This window comes from Pundamilia nyererei, unplaced genomic scaffold, assembly GCF_000239375.1.
Source record: "Pundamilia nyererei isolate P.nyererei 1_Seehausen unplaced genomic scaffold, PunNye1.0 scaffold00183, whole genome shotgun sequence".
Lineage (NCBI taxonomy): Eukaryota > Metazoa > Chordata > Actinopteri > Cichliformes > Cichlidae > Pundamilia > Pundamilia nyererei.
Genome location: NW_005187584.1, coordinates 734919 through 751100, shown reverse-complemented (window position 1 = coordinate 751100; position 16182 = coordinate 734919). Strand labels below are relative to the sequence as shown.

General features: G+C 45.4%; 1 protein-coding gene across 2 annotated transcripts in view; it reads left to right on the top strand.

Moving 5' to 3' along the window:
- The window catches only part of fbn2b (fibrillin 2b), a 66109-nt gene that overhangs the window by 6470 nt on the left and 43457 nt on the right, over positions 1-16182 (top strand). For both annotated transcript variants that reach the window (XM_005746793.1, XM_013914282.1), the window contains exons 3-6: positions 4264-4346; positions 4478-4573; positions 12832-12927; positions 13481-13576. In XM_005746793.1, coding sequence (XP_005746850.1) covers positions 4264-4346; positions 4478-4573; positions 12832-12927; positions 13481-13576 — 371 coding nt within the window. The remainder of the gene's footprint in view (positions 1-4263; positions 4347-4477; positions 4574-12831; positions 12928-13480; positions 13577-16182) is intronic.

Sequence of the window (16182 nt, the reverse complement as noted above, 5' to 3'; positions counted from 1 at the left end):
ACCTGCAGGAGTGTGAGTGCTTTCAGAGCACAGGAAAGAAAGTCCCTCTTAAAAATATAGCCACAGAGTTTCCCTTTCTCTTTTCTGCACATTCGGGTCCGTTTTGGGATTTTATGCTCGCTGCGAGTGAGCTGACAGGATTATCTGGGACAGCTGATTGGCGTGTGGCTCCTGCTTAATGTTAGACTGCGTGCCACAAGGCAGCCACAAGTTTCCTTCCTTCTTCTGATATGTACGCACAAGAAAACACATTTGTGTAGCTGTATTTGTTTTACAATTACCTTTGTTCAATTAGTCCATGTTTCTTCACAAGAAGCACTTTTCATGGCATGAATAATCTCTGCCCACAGAAACATAATCACTTCTTTTTATATCAAAGCAATAAGAACAAACACTCGCGCTGGGCCTACAAAACCACAAACACAGACAGTTACTGTAAAACTTTATCTCCCTCCGTCCTTCTGACTGACGCAGGATAAAACAGATTTATTGTAGTTCCTGCTCCGCTTTGATCGCTCAGCGTTTAGCATCTTCAGAGTTCCTCCTTTTTTTATTCCAGTCTGTTCTTTAGTTTTTAATTTTCTCGCTTGCCTGAGTTTCTTTCCAGGTTTTAAACTTGATGGTTTTCTTCAGCTGCTTTGAAAGCATCAGACATTGAATCATTTTGCACATATTTAAGGGCTTAAACGTGTCATTCGAGCTGGGCCAGACTTTTCCTCCTTTGTCTGTTGCACATTATGTTTTCCAGCTTGTTAAAGCCGACTCATAAAAAGTTACCGATCCTCGTCAGCTTCGTATCTGTCTGCAGCTCATTTTCTCACATTTCTTTATCGTCATTGACTCGTTTGTAGAGAAACGGGCTGTTTGAGGCTTCAGGCGTCTGAACCTGTGACCAGTACAATCACAAGCGTACGTGGGCAAAGACACCGTGAACTGAATGAGTCAGCCCGGCGTCGTGAGTCCGCCTGCTCTGCACTGGCCAACGCAGATCAGGGTGACTAATTTTCTCAGCATACCAGGTTTCTGGGCCACTTCCCTGTAACTTTGCCTTCATTCTTCACTTTCCTTTGGATGAGGGGGCAGCTATTTCCCTTTTGTTATTATTAATGGCAGTTAATGAGCGATCCACGGGACGGGGGTTAGCTTCAAAGGCAGCAACATGGCCACAGAAGAGTTCACCTGTTGTAGTTTTAGCTGTGAGAACAGTAGGACATTTCAATATTGGGGGGACCCCCCCGGGGCTTAAACTCCTTTTTATGGCAGTTTTTCATTTCGCTCTTGGTTCGTCCTGTAAAGCCTCCTCTGTGCAACGGGAGACAAGGCGCTGACCCAGAGGAAAGAGGTGAAAGAAAGAGGAAAGAAAACAAACCAGAGCTTCTGACCTCGGGGTCGCGCCCTCGTAATTCGTTGTATATTGACATCAGGTCAGCGGAAAATCGTCAGTGCCGCGTGAAGGAATGGATCAGGAAACAATTTTGCTCGCGAGCGCTCGTTAGGCGTCGGCATTTAGATTCTTGCTGTGTCCATTTCTGAACTTCGGTTTGTGTGTTTGCAGAAATGCAGCCCCCACTCAGGGTCCGTGCAGCTCACGCTGCTCTTTGCTTCGTTTTCATATCTCTGTTTTCCGCTTCTCCTGCTTCCTCCTCTTCTCAACATAAACTTGTTTGCTTTCTCTCCCACTGATCTCCTGTTCCTTTCCCACCAACCAGTCTTTCCTCTTCCTAATCACCATTCCTTTCGCTCTTTTCACCCTTTCTCTCCAAAGGTCACAATTTGGTTTCTGCAAACACCCTTAAAGAAATTTTCTTTGTTCTTTTACGTGTTTGTCTTCTTTCTTTGTCTGACCGTTCATTCTACCTTCATTAATATCTCTCGTCTGCCTGCCCACCTGTTTTTCTGTCCTGTTGTCCCGCAGTGCCATCTGGGAATGTGGTTGGAGGTGTGTTTCCATATATCAGAGACTCAAACTCCAGCTGTCATCTTCCTGGTAAAAAACTAGGATTATTGCAGATGCTGCCCAGTGAGGCGGGGTAAGCACACAGGAGCAACTTAAGTTCATCAGCGTCAACGCCTTAAATTCCAGTTTTATTTGGGATTAATCAAGGAAAAGCTGCACTGTGGTGTTAGTGGGTTGGAACTACAAATACATCAACCTGACTGTTACTGGTTTGTCTTTTTTTTTTATTCACTAAAATCAACTAGTTTCCCCATAAAATGTTTTAAAATCTAAAATCTTTTCAGCTGTTCCGATTAAAAAACAAAAACAGTCGGGCACATCGACTCCCGCAAAGTGGAAAATTGTAATTTTTAAACATTTGGGCAACAATTTCTGCACAGTTAGCAAAAAGAAAATGAAATGTATTTAATTATTGAACTTTAAAGACGCTAATGAGCCGACGATCAAGAAAAACTAGCTGCTTTATTCATTTTGAGTCTTAATGCTAAGCTACGCTAACAGGCCTCTGTTCCCACTGCATACGAGGGTGTTAGCATCGTCTCATGAAGCCGAGCTGGTCTGAAACCCGGACACGCACCCAGTCAAACGTCACTCTGTGTTTTTTGGCTAGCTTGGTGTTAGCATGCTGTCTGTGCAGATACTTACAAAGAGCTTAAGCTGTGTTTGCAACATAATGCGGATGTTTCTGTCCCTGTTGCAGTTTCCACTCTACCATTGCGCCGTTGTCAGTTTTTGCAATAAAAATAGAAATAACGTCCATATTTTCACCCTCGAGACCTGTATCGATGGACCTTCTCTCACAGAAACCGAAATAAGCCGACTGTAACAAACACACGTAAACGAAAACGCACTTTTGTTTGATTTTTTTTCTTTCTATCCACCTGGTACGCAGGTAACTGCAGCGCCTCCCCAGCACAAGTAACGACATACAGTAACTGTAACTGTAAAGTAAGTGAGTTTAGCACAATGATGCGTCACATTATTAAGTTATTGAGACAGGTAATGTGATTACAGTATCTCGTTACTTTGTAATGCATCGCAGCCAACACTGTGTGTGAGTGTGTGTGTTATAAATATGAATGTGTGTGTTATGTAAAGTGAGAGCAGTGTAGAGTGCTGGGTGACCGGAGTCCATTCAGCATTTCTTAATTCGACATTTCTGCCTTTGAGCTGATGTTCTTAGAAAGAAACGGGGCAAAGATATTTCTGTTAGCTCTGGAAAAGTTCTAATGCAGGACTGTGTTGAGCTGCATCATGGGAAATGTAGTATCCAGCAGTCACTTAGGGACCAGAACATCTCAGCTCTGCCAACTTATTTTATGAGTCTGGTTTGTACTGCTTCATGTTTGGTGTTATAAAAAACTTGAGTAATCTACTTTTACCAAAAAAAGTTTCTGTTTTCACAACACGATAAATTAAATCCTGGGGGTAGAAAATTGTCCCTGTGGCAAATTATTTTACTATGAGCATCTGGATCAGGCTTCATCCAAACTCACCACGCTGCGGTCCGTCGCTACTTAGTCATGCCATCGGCAAATGACCAACTTGGATGACCGCAAACACTCGTCATTATACACTCTGGACGGTGACTGAGGATAACAGTAGTTTAGCCACACAGCTGGAACCCTGACCGACACTGACCTGAGTGTCTCGTGCTTGCACGAGTCTTTGACGACCGATGCCCGTTTGGACAGCTCCTCCTTTAAATATACAAAGAGGTGCTTTTATTCACGGAGCTCCTCTCATTAGCTTGTAAAACAGACCTCAGTCCTGACGGCATGTTTATGTGTGTGCTCGAGTGTGTGAGCAGACCCAGTCGGTTCTAGATGTGGTTTAGCCATTTCCTCTGAGGAAAACTCTGTGGCTAACCTTTAAGGCCAGACAAGCAGCCCATGAGCTGTGATGAGTGTTACATCTGTCAGACAGGGTCAAAGTTTGCTGTCTGCCACTAAGGATCAGAGCCGACTACCAGCAGGGTCTGTGCCAGAAATCAGGGCGGCCGTGCATATCTTTGAGAGAGAGGAGGACTCTGCACATCCTGTCTTTCCAAGCTTAGAAATGAGCATTGAAGGAAAACAAAACACTGAGCTGAAGGCCTCTTGCATTTCCCTCCTACCAAGCCTGAGAATACCTCAATCCATCACTTTACAATGCTTTCATATCAAAGTTTGTTTTTTCTGAAAGCAGAGACCGAGCAGGTTCTGGGCTCCTCAGAAATGAACTGATGTGTGTGTGTTTGTTCAATGATGTACTGAAGTGTGCTGGCAGTAGTAAGTCGTGTGTTTCTTTGTTCTTTTCTCTATCAGACCCAATGTGTGCGGCTCTCGCTTCCATTCATATTGCTGTCCAGGCTGGAAGACTCTGCCGGGAGGAAACCAGTGCATTGTTCGTAAGTTCCCCACATCGCAAAACTCAGCGGAGAAGATAGCAAATAGGCATAGCACGATTGGTTCGTGCGATTATGTATGGTCATTAGATCGACTCTCCTTTCCGCTCTGTCTTGGTCTTTTCGCTCTCCAGCGATTTGCAGGAATTCTTGTGGTGATGGCTTCTGTTCCAGACCCAACATGTGTACCTGCTCGAACGGCCAGCTTTCCCCGAGCTGTGGAGCAGGAGGTCAGTACCTACACACACACACACACACACACACACACACACACACACACACACACACACACACACACACACAGTTATGATGATTATCATAACTGTAACTATAAAAATCAGTTTGATAATGACTTCGCTGGGATGCCAAGAAATCTCCAAAGTTTTCCACTTTCTAAACCGAGTGTGACCTTTGTGACGAGCCGCCTTATCCTGACGGTTACACTGTGGTCACAAAGGGACAGTCAGCAGCCGTCTTTGAGTAGGCTGTGGTTTTTAATGCTTTTTGATATGTATCAAACAGTATCAAAGTCAAAGTCAACTTTATTGTCAATTCTGCCACATGTACAGGACATACAGAGAATAGAAACTTCGTTACTCTCAATCCCTAGATAAAATAGTAAATGAACATTGAAATATAAGAGTGATTAAAAAAATGCAGGTAAAATAATTAAAAAGTAAAAATTTAAATAAATACAATACAATTTTACATATAACAAGAAAGCTATACAATATACAATATAAGGGTAAATGACATTGAGTGCAAACCAGGCAGAGTAGTGCAAATAGGCAAATAGTGCAAATGGAGATTTGGTAATGTACGGTATGAGATAGTGTAACAACAGAGTCTTATGAGGTAATGGCAGTCCAATGCTCCACAAAGTGACTGGTAACTGGTGCAGGCCAGTGAGTGAGTCAGAGTGTGTGTGTGTGTGTGTGACAGAGTTCAGTGAGACCGTGGAGGAGAGAGGGGAGAGGGGGCAGAATCGGGAGGGAGTTAAGCTTCCTGACAGCCTGATGGATGAAGCTGTCCTTCAGCCTGCTGGTCCTGGCCTGGAGACTCCGCAGTCTCCTCCCCGACGGCAGCAGCTTGAAGAAGCTTTGCATTGGGTGCGTGGGATCAGCCGCTATGCAAAGGGCTTTTTTAGTGAGACGGGTGCTGTAAATGTCCTGGAGGGAGGGGAGAGAGACACCAATGATCCTCTCTGCAGCTCTCACTATGCGTTGGAGGGTTCTATGACAGGACGCATTGCAGGCTCCAAACCACACAGTGATGCAGCTCGACAGGATGCTCTCGATGGTGCCTCTGTAGAAAGTGTGCATGATGGGGGCTGGTGCTCCTGCTCTTCTTAGTCGCCGTCACTGTTACACCACAACCAAAGCAGGATCCTTTCATGCTGCTTAAACCAAACTCTGACGCTGCCACCTTAATGCCAAAGCAGAGACTGAGACCAGGAAACCTTTGCTTAATCTTCTGTTGTCCAGCTTTGGTGAGCGGGAGCCTCAGTGTCCTGTTGTTGGCTGACAGGAGTGACGTCCTGTCCAGCGTTACCTTCCTATCAGCTCCAAACAGGCTGGTCATTCTTCTCTGTCCTCTGGCATCAACACAGCATTTCCCAGAGTTCTGCGACTCACGTGATGCTCCTTGTTTTTCAGCCCATTCTTGGTAAACCGTGACTGTGTGGAAAATACTCAGTGTGGCACCAACAAACATGACACATTCAAAGTCACTTTAATCACCTTTCCTCCCCACTCTGATGCTCAGTCTGAACTTCAGCAGATCATCACCAGGTCTGCATACTTAAATAAACTGCTGCCATGTGATTGGCTGATTTGGCATTTGTAGCAGTAGATTAAGTAAATCAAACAAAACCGCTTTCTCTCTTTGCCGAAGATTAAAACCTCTGAAAACTCGATACACAGAAGATCTAAGCAGGATGTAGCCAGCAGCATCTTAGCATAAATATGAGAAGACCCGTCGAGTTATTCAGAAGCAGAGAACCTGTAGCTGTTTCTGCAAATAGTCGGGTACCAAATTCATGTAAAATGACATCATGTAAGAGTTGCATGTATCTTGTATCAAGTCCTAAACATGAGGTGCTTTCTTTTTCTTCAAATTCAAGCCTTTTGCTTGAGAGCATGGCGTCCACTTGTATGTTTCCTTACTAGCACAAGCAAAATAATCAGCTGTCACTGTTATAGTGGAAAGTGCAGAGATGGTGTATTTCCTTTAGTCCTCTCGTGGTTTCAGGCCTTACTTCACTCTGCTGTTCGAAGCTGTGAAGTGTTTCTTTTCCTCTGCCACACGTCTCTGTCCCACCTTACTCTTATAGTAACACTCAGGCCCGTGTAATAGCAGTGTGTGGAGCCTGCTCAGGTCACAGGGTTTGTCAGGATTAACGTGGAGAGTCTGGCTGCCCGGCTCAGTCTGCTGGATTACTTACAGACCACTCAGGATGTGTGTTTGGAGCAAAGTGTTGTACTTCACATACAGAGTGTGTGAAATCATGTTTGTCTTTATGAGATTATTGCACAGTGTGCGGCTTTTCAGTATAAAGTTAATATGTGCAAGACACACTGCAAACATTGTTGTTAAGCACCACTGTGGGAGCAAGAAAGTTGTGTCAGTGTGTGTTAAGTCGCATGCATGTTCAGCTTCGTTGCTTTAGTGGGCCAAAGTCAGCTCATCAGTCACGCCTGGCCCTGCCAGACCCTTTGCACAGACTCACATTCCTCCAAGCCCACTAACACACACGGTGCACACAGCGAGGCAGAGACACTCGAAGCGAAATCCAAACAGACAGAAAAATGCGTCTCACACACACAGTCATCATCCTTTGGCTCAGAGCTGTAAAACAGGATCTCTTCCCGCCATAAGTAACGATTAGGAGAAGGCTGGAGGGCGGGGTGAGGGAAACCTGCCTTTGACCTGTCTGGCAGAACACGCACAGATGTGCGGTGAAATCTGTGCTCTGGCTATGAAGTCATGCTCCTCAGGGGCGTGGAAGTGAAGTGAGAGATTAGTGGGAGAGCTTGGACCAAACTTCCTGTCGCACTCCCCGAGCTGGGTGTACCCACGGCAACGGCCACAACGTTACAGCTCAGTGATTGGTTGATGGAAAAGGTGCTAAAAGGGTGGAGCGCGTGACCGTGCAAGAACGTCCGCTGGCCTCTGTGGCTGCAGTAATCAGGGTCAAAGGTCAAACAACTTTATGGCCAGAGATGAGTCAGTTTACCAAAGCGATTGAGGATCATGTTGTAACTTCTGCTCTGTAATTTCAAACATGAAGTTCTAATCCTGCCAAACCTTTCCTGCCAGCTTCTCCTCCAAAAAGAAATGAAGGAGTGATAAAGAAGAGCGTGCACAGAGGTCTGAATCAACCGCTAGGAGTTTGCATGTTCTTGTTGCTCCTCTTTGGAGTCCAGCTCTGCCCCACAGCCCACAGTCAGGAATCATTTGTGAACCGGCTCTAGGTGTAAGTGTGTCTCTCTCTGTCCACAGTGGATCCTCCTTTCACAGTCAGTGGTTGAACTGCTGCTTTCTGAGCGAGCAGACGAGAAAGCAGAGCCTGTGTGATTCTAAAATAAAGGCTGCTGCACAATCAGGCCTGCGTGAAATGAAAGCAGGAATTATTTTCCACAAGTCAGCAGATAAGAAAACGTTCTTAACCTTCAAAAAAGCTCTCAGCTGGAAGAAACTGGCTTTGTTTAGAAAATGTCACCTGAGTTGTAAAAAGGCTGTAACTTTGTTGGCATGTGATTTAAAAGAAACCGTATTCATATGAGCTGTTGGGTCGCTGTTCCTCCAAGGAAAAGCTTCCAGCTGGGGACCCAACCAAAGAGAGGTCCGCTCTGCTGTTGTAGCTCTGTCCATAGTCGGTTGTTAGGCTTGACTTGTTGAGCCAGTTCTGCAGTTTAAAAGGCTTTTTAACCCCAGCAGTCTCACAGGGCTCATCTACACTCTCTGTGTGGCTGCTGTCGTCCCAAATATGCAAACTCCCAAATTCAGCTTTGGCCAGAGTCCATCATTTAACAGGATAATTCAGTGCAGTTGGAAACAAATTGCAGCTCTATGGAATTCCATTTTTAAATGCCAATTCCTCCGCCTTAATTATACGGCCCACTTCTAGCACCCTGCTCTCCAGAGTTATAGATAGTGTTTTCATGTTTCACGTGTTGCCTGTGGAACGCAGAGGTTTACATAAATTAGCAGCACAGTTGTGACTTCCTTCACGTGACCCACGTGTCTGTGATGACTGCTGCGTCCACACAGATGGCCGTGATATTTTTTAACTAGCTCTTCCTGGAATCTCGTGTTTGCCAGGAAACAAGGCCAGGCAGGATTTGGGAAACGTACACATGTCCAGAAGAAGGAATGTTGAATGTGTGTGAAAGCAGGCTGATTGAATAAATGAGTCACATTTATCGATAACCAGAAAGTACGCGTCGCTTCCAGACAAGTCGCCCTTGTTAGCAGCCGAGTTCTGGCAGAGCAGCTGTGCTGGGGTGTCTTTAAAACCTCGTCTCGCAATAACCGTAATTACAGCATCGTTACCAGAGATGCGCTGATGCTGAGAAACAGCTGTCTCTGAGCTCTGGGGCTGGAGAGACGCAGATTTGATCAAGTCTCAGTCAGACATGATTATGTTTACATGGCTCGCTTAAAGAGCCACTATAGTCACTGGTCTTTGTCCGACCTCTAAAGTGCTCTCAGGTGACTGCCGGGCTTTAACCAGCATTACAGTTTTTCTCAGCTGCAAAACATGCATACTTAGAAAAACCTGAAGCTCGCCCCAAACCATGAATTCATTTGTTAAAATGAGGTTTTTGCTTCAGTGAATAAGCCACTAAAATGACAAATTCCTTTGACACTGTGTAAACGTAGGTAACCCAAATATTTAGATATTTTCTCTGAATGATCGAAGCTTTTACAGGATGTCCTAACAGCATAATTACTTTTTTGATGATTTTTATGAGGATAAATGACGACTATATATTAGCAAAAGTGACTCACTTTTCGAGTGCAGGGTTTTCTTAGAGAACGAGCAGCCTATACGAGTTGCCCCAGGGCAACAGGTGGGGTACACCCTCTCACCTGTCTGTTTCAGGGGTAACACTGAGACATAGACAACCAGAACCACGAGTTAACCAAACCCCACTAACTGCACGTCCTTGGACTTTGGGAGGAACTCGGAAAGCACGAGGGGAGAAGATGGAAACGTCCCACAGAAAGATCCTCCCAAAGGTGGTTGCAACAAGCGCTAACCACCTCGTGTCCACGCTGCCCCTAAACTATTAACAGGAACAATGAAAAGTTTACACGCTTTTGTTTATGTTTGCTTATGTTTATTTTATTTATATAGCACATGTCATTACAACAGTAGGATTGGCCAAAGTGCTGCACACAGATACAAATTACAAATACTGATACAAAGTAACAACAAGACAAATACTGATACAAAGTAACAACAAGACAAATACTGATACAAAGTAACAACAAGACAAATACTGATACAAAGTAACAACAAGAGAGAGAGAAAAGCATTTCTGTGTGAATTTGTACATCTGAGTAACAACACAGGGCCAGCCTGTCTTTCACTTCACCACAGGTGTGTGTGTGTGTGTGTGTGTGTGTGTGTGTGTGTGTGTGTGTGTGTGTGTGTGTGTGTGTGTGTGTGTCACCTGCACTTTTTTCTGCATCTTCTTATTTCTGACGTCTTCCCGTTTGCTGCGCTGCCACACATCCTTACTGCTCTACTAGGAGACACGTTGCGCGCTGATTCGAAGGATTTCAAACAGCTCGACTGCGTCTCAGGAGTTTTGTGCCAAAGCAACTGAGAAGAACTGTAACAGCTCCAGATTGTGGCACTGGTGTTGCAACCAGTGTGTGCTGTCTTTAATAAGAAGCAAAGCTGGAACCCACACAGGCAGATTTAGAGACTTATTGAGTAAATGATCCTGTAGTTATTCTATCACACATGGAGGATACGTCTGAGTGTGTTTCATGGGAAACTGAGGTTGACAGTTTGACTCAGCAGTCCAAACAGAAAAAGCATCCAAAGACAGTTACGATACGGCTTATCTGCTAATGCAGTCAGAGTCCCAGCACGATCATTCAGGCTTGAAACCAACATCATATTCCATGAAAGGAAAGGAGGCAGCTTTGAAACCAGCCGCTCCACTGCAGTTTTATCTTGCACAGAAGTGAGTCTCTGTGCTGTTTGGTGTAAAGTTTAAAAGTGCAAATAAAACAAAAGAGTTGTTCTCATTAACCCAAAAGCTGATTGATGACTTGAGCGAGGTGCAGAACTAAACAAAAGTTGGGGAGGGTTATTTCCTGGAACTCAAAGACTCCTTTGTGGTCGGAGCTGCTTTGAGAGCATCTTGTGCAACCTTTGTTTTCACTGCATCACGGGGACTTGTCACAGGTCTCTGGGGTGTGTAAATCAGGACACAACATAGCTATAAAGCACCTCAGTTTTCCATCACACTCCCGCTCAGCTCCAACACACACTCACACGCGAGCCTCGACTTCCTGTGTTTCTCAGATTCTCGTAAAAAACACCCAGATGTGAGCAGCTTACCGACGATACAACCAGAACACAGAAGCGCATTGTGCTTCCACAACCCTGCACCCCTGCTTCTTTGGATGACACACACACAGCCTCCCAATCATGCTGCTCTGCACGTCCAGCTTCCCATGCACGGGTCATTGGGGCAGACCATCTCTTTCCACCTGCAGGAGATGGAGCGTCATGAGGAGAAGCTATCCAATGAGATCATCTTTTCTGTGTCCAAATGTGGTCGTTCCTCTCCTCCTCCTCCTCCTGCTCCTGCTCCTTCAGATGAGCTCCTGTAACAGAGAAAGCTCGTGACATGAAAGCTTACCTCCAGTGTCTCTCTCTTCAGTCAGCAGCCTCTTATCCTCCTGAGGAGCAGAGGATGATAAGCAGACAGAGAGCCTCACACTACAGCGTCTCTTGCTGTTAGCCAAAGTCTTCCTGCTCTTCCTGGACCTATTTAAAAACATGTTTTTGTGAGGAGCCCTGAGTTTAGGGGGTTTTCTCCACGGTTTGTTTCATGGTGGGGAAAATTGTAATCACTGACTGCAGTCATTATTTATGATTCACATGACTGCTTCTATTGCTGGCCTTACAGACAGTTGCTGTAATCTTCCATCTTGAAGGTTGAAAGCTGGGAGCAAAGCCGTACCCGACTCCCTAAAGGATGAACAAGAAGAACGTTGAAAGACAGAGGCAGCCCACTAGTACACTGACCTGTAAATGCAGGCTCCTCCAGAGTCCCAAACTATTTGCTTTCATTTATCACCATGTGTTGCTATGAGGAGCAGTCCAGACAGAATGAGCTTCTGCCAGATCTGTGCATGGAGCCTGCCAAGAGTTGCACGTCAGAAAGCTAACTGGGACTTCTAGATGCATTCAATCTATGGAACAAATGAGAGCTTTGTAAACCATTCCTGTGAAAAATACCTCGCCTTACATTTTCCAAAACTGCGCAGGATCCAGATCCAAGGATTCGTGCCATTGTGCTTTGACTCATGTACACTAAAACTTGGTGCTGCGCGAGTTTCCAGTAAGGCAGGAATCTCAAAATGAAAAGCTACCTCAGAGCGTATTCCTTCATTGTGATTCACACAAGGCATAGTTAGTGTGTTTGGGTACAGTCAGAGTAAGTGGGTGGATTATAGTGGCTGAAATACCTCCTGTTGGCAAGTGTGCAAACTCAGAAAGTCTCATTAGACAAAGTCAGCTCTGGGGAAGCTCAGTCATTTCCCCTCTGCTGCAGAGCGCTGCATGCCAGAAATGTTAAAGAGAGACAGACGCGCACAGACAGATGGAGGGAAGAGAGAGGAAATTAATGTTGAACTTAAGATTCAGATGAAAACAGAAGAGCATGAAAGGCACAGAGTTTATAGGGGAAGGAGGACTAAAGGACAATAAAATCAACGTCGGCGTCTCTGCTTTGCTACGTTCAGTCAAAAGCTGGCTCAGCAGAAGCTGCCTGTCGGCCAGGAGCGCCAATTAGCTGCTCTAAAGGAAGCTGCTCCTACGTGTTCGAGATCGTCACATTGGCCCTCTCGACCAAAGCAGTCTGACAGCCTGGAAGCTTTTTACAGAGACACCACTTATGGCTCTTTTTTCGTACTCTTCTTCACACCCTGTTGGCTTTTGTTCTTCTTCTTTGCTTCTTGTGCGCTCTTCTCTTTGCTCCCTTCCCCCAGTTTTCTTTTCAGCAAATTCCTGACTGGCTGTAGCCTTCAGCTGGCCTGACATATTGCCTAACCCCAGTCCGTATGATTAGCTCCGGATTTGTAGCTTGGGGTGTTTTTGAACAGTGTATGTTAATCAGAACCCTCCAAACATGTGTAAACTACCAACATGTGTAAAATCCATATTTAATTAAAATGCAGGTGTTCAGACGGAGCTGCTGATGGGCCTTCTGAGCCAAACCTTTCCTCTCTCTTACAGTTCAGTCCTGTAATGTCAGGTGTATGAACGGAGGCAGCTGCGCCGAGGACTCCTGCTTGTGCACAAAAGGATACACCGGCAACCACTGCGGACAACGTGAGTGCAAAACTGCTGAGCCTGGGTGCGGGGCGGTGCGCTGTGCATGCACATATGTGTAACTTGCATTAGTGTCTTGTGTGCTGCGCAGACCACGTGTGTTTAGAAGAATGTTTGATATTCTTCAAGTCTGCAGAACTTTGGTCACAGTTTTACGCTTAAACCTCATAAGAACAGAAGCGAGGACATTTGAAGCTCACGCCAACAGGCCTGTTGCTGCTGTCTTTACCTGCTGAGCGTACAAGCAGAAGCTGCTACAACTACACATGTTTCTTTTCCAACTATTTATTTATGAGTGAAGTATGTATGTGTATATATGTATATATTGTACTATTCTTAGTTAGTGTATTGTCTGTCTTGTCTTAATGTTGGTTTAAAATGGAGCACTGTAACAAAAAATAATTTCCCCCAGGGATTAATAAAGTATTCTGATTCTGATTCTGATTCATTACAAACACAAGACAGAATGCGGTCGCGACATTTCTATAAGAAACAAAGAATTAAAGAGAGTCTGTATTTCTCACTGGATCCATTTTTCCTCTGTCTCGGGCAGCTGTGTGTGAGAATGGCTGCCAGAACGGTGGGCGCTGCATCGGGCCCAACAGATGTGCCTGTGTCTACGGTTTCACTGGCCCGCAGTGCGAGAGAGGTGAGCGCTCATCCTTATTGCTGTGTTTATACTGTGTGACTGATTCTCTTCCTTAGAGGAGGCCTTCAAATATGAATCCCGCTCGGACTTTGGTGGGAAAACCACGAGGAACAAAGACAGTACACCCTGCTCTCGTCATGCTTGCTGTGGTTGAATGATATGATCATCTGTGTGCCTGCTTTTTGTTTCACGCCCAAAGACGCTGTTGAGATGATCTGGGTAAATGAAGGTATTGTTTGTACACCTGCACTGATTCTCAGCAGCTACTTTAACACCGTAACAGAGTAAAATGGCTAAAAACTGAAAATAAGAGGTTTGTGTGTATTTGGCGTATTATAATTCGAGCGGACCTCTTGGATTGGAGGAGTGATCTGTCTTTCGTCAATGCCCCTCATACCCACGCACATGCACTAATGTTAGGAAAGCTATCAAACCAGGAAAGCTTTGATGTTGTGACTGAGTGTTGTTCCTATCAGCAGAGCTGGTGAGACCTCAGGCTCTTCTAAGGTGGATGACTTCATAGCTCAGACAGACAGTGGGTGTTTGTCCTGCGCTTTGAACCGTATCCTGTGGTATGTGTGCTGTGAGGAGTGATGGCAGGGAAGTAAGTCCCAAGGTCCACAGAACGATCGCCGTGGTCGATTTCTTAATTTCCAGTCGTTTCTGTTCAGTTTGTTAGAAAAACAGAATCGTCAGATACTTTCTGTCACGTTACCTTTTGTTGACCTTCATCATCCTCTCCCCTTTTTGTCTTTCTTCCTCCCACCTGCTGTTGGCCAGGATAACTTCTCAGCCTGTAATCACTTCATGCTTCTGCAGATGTGTGTGTGTGTGTGTGTGTGAGTGTGTGTGTGTGTGTGTGTGTGTGTACATGTGTAGCTTCTTTTGGACGACCTGTCAGCTTAATCAGATTCTTTGAACACTTTTCCCACCGTGTTAAAAGTCTTGGTTCCTGTTTTCTTAGAGACTACAACACCGTCAGTGCTGAGTTTGTCAGCACAACATCTGGTCATAAAGACCCCCCCACACCAAAACAACCCCACAGGACTAAGAAAGGAAAGTTTCCTTATGGACTCGTCATGTTTCCTGATGAGAAGTGGGACAAGGTAGGAAATCAGAACAAGAGAAAGAGGGGCGGTGGAGGAGAAGAGGCTGGGTGGGCCGGGGTGAGAAAATGGACTCCCCAGCTGTGTACACACAGGCTGTTGGGGGTGGGGGGTAAATGTTTTCCTTATTAAAGGAGTCGGGGGACCGACGCACTTTAAGGAAATCACAAGAGAAATGCTTGCAAGTGTTTTTGGTGCCTTGTAGCTGCTTCAGATTGAAAGTAATAGTAATAGAGTAACAGGGAATCTTATGACTACGAGACATGAAGAGTGTCTCTTGCTGGCATGAAGGTTGAAGATCAGGTATTAAAGTTTAAATTAATTTTTAACTGACTTCCTTTGTAAACCCTTAAAGCAAAATGACTTTATATATATATTTGTTTCTGAGTCCATGCATCCTGTCGAGTGGCGATGGCAGCAGGATAAACATCTCAAATGTTGTTGACCCCAGCAACACGTTCCAGCACCTCCTGGGGGGAGCCTGAGGCATTCCCACGCCAGACGAATAAATAATCGCTCCACAGGGTTCTGGATCTACCCCAGGGTCTCCTCCCAGTTGGGCGTGTCCGGTAAACTTCCAAAGGGATGTGCCTAAGATGCACCCTAACTACTAAAACTACCTCCTTTTGATACTGAGGAGCAGCGGTTGTCCTCCATGACGCTAGGTTGATGATGGATGGATGGATGGATGGATGGATGGATGGATGGGGCAGTGTTGTCACACTGACCATAACAATAATTTAAAGTCCAAAAATGATCCTGCAAGTCTGAGCAGTAATTTTTTAACTTTGGGTTTGGCCTGAAAAGGCCACAGTGTCCCTGGTGTGTGCTCGGGTGCGCTCGCCATAAGGCTGCATGCGGTTTTAGAGTTTGTGTAACTGAGGCCATGAGTCAGTAGATTTACTGTGTGATGCAGTGAGGAGACTGCTGATGAGCTGTGATTATGGAGGGAGTGAAAGTCAACCAGTATGGTGAACGCCGTGTGTGACAGGCTCATGGGAAGCCTCGGCGGGCGTGGGGAGCGTGAGCTCGTGCAGCTATGCGCGAACAGCCTACGCTCGAGGTCTGGGGATCATATATCATCTGTACAGTCGCCATGGTTATTTGATGGATACAAATGTGTGTACCCATATATCTGTCCAAGCAGGGAAACCTGCAGCGTCATGTGAGTTAATGTTTGGCCATAACATCGATGAGCTTGACATTAACACACAACGTTAACCGTGTGGTCATCCTTTGTGTTCATGTATGATGCACAGTAAGAACGAGCTGAGTCTGAAACTTTGTGCCTCCTCTGTTCCAGGTCTGGTCCAATCGGTCGGTCTCTGCAGACCTATAAAGTCTCAAACGCCAGTTTGTCTCCAGTCCAGCCCAAATATAACAAGACTCACAGAGGAGCAATTTTGTACATCAGCGAGTGTTGACGTCAGGGGCATTTGAGGTGCTGGACTTGTAGGAAGTTGTGCTATTTCTGTTCTATTGATTCTGGATAAGAGCGGA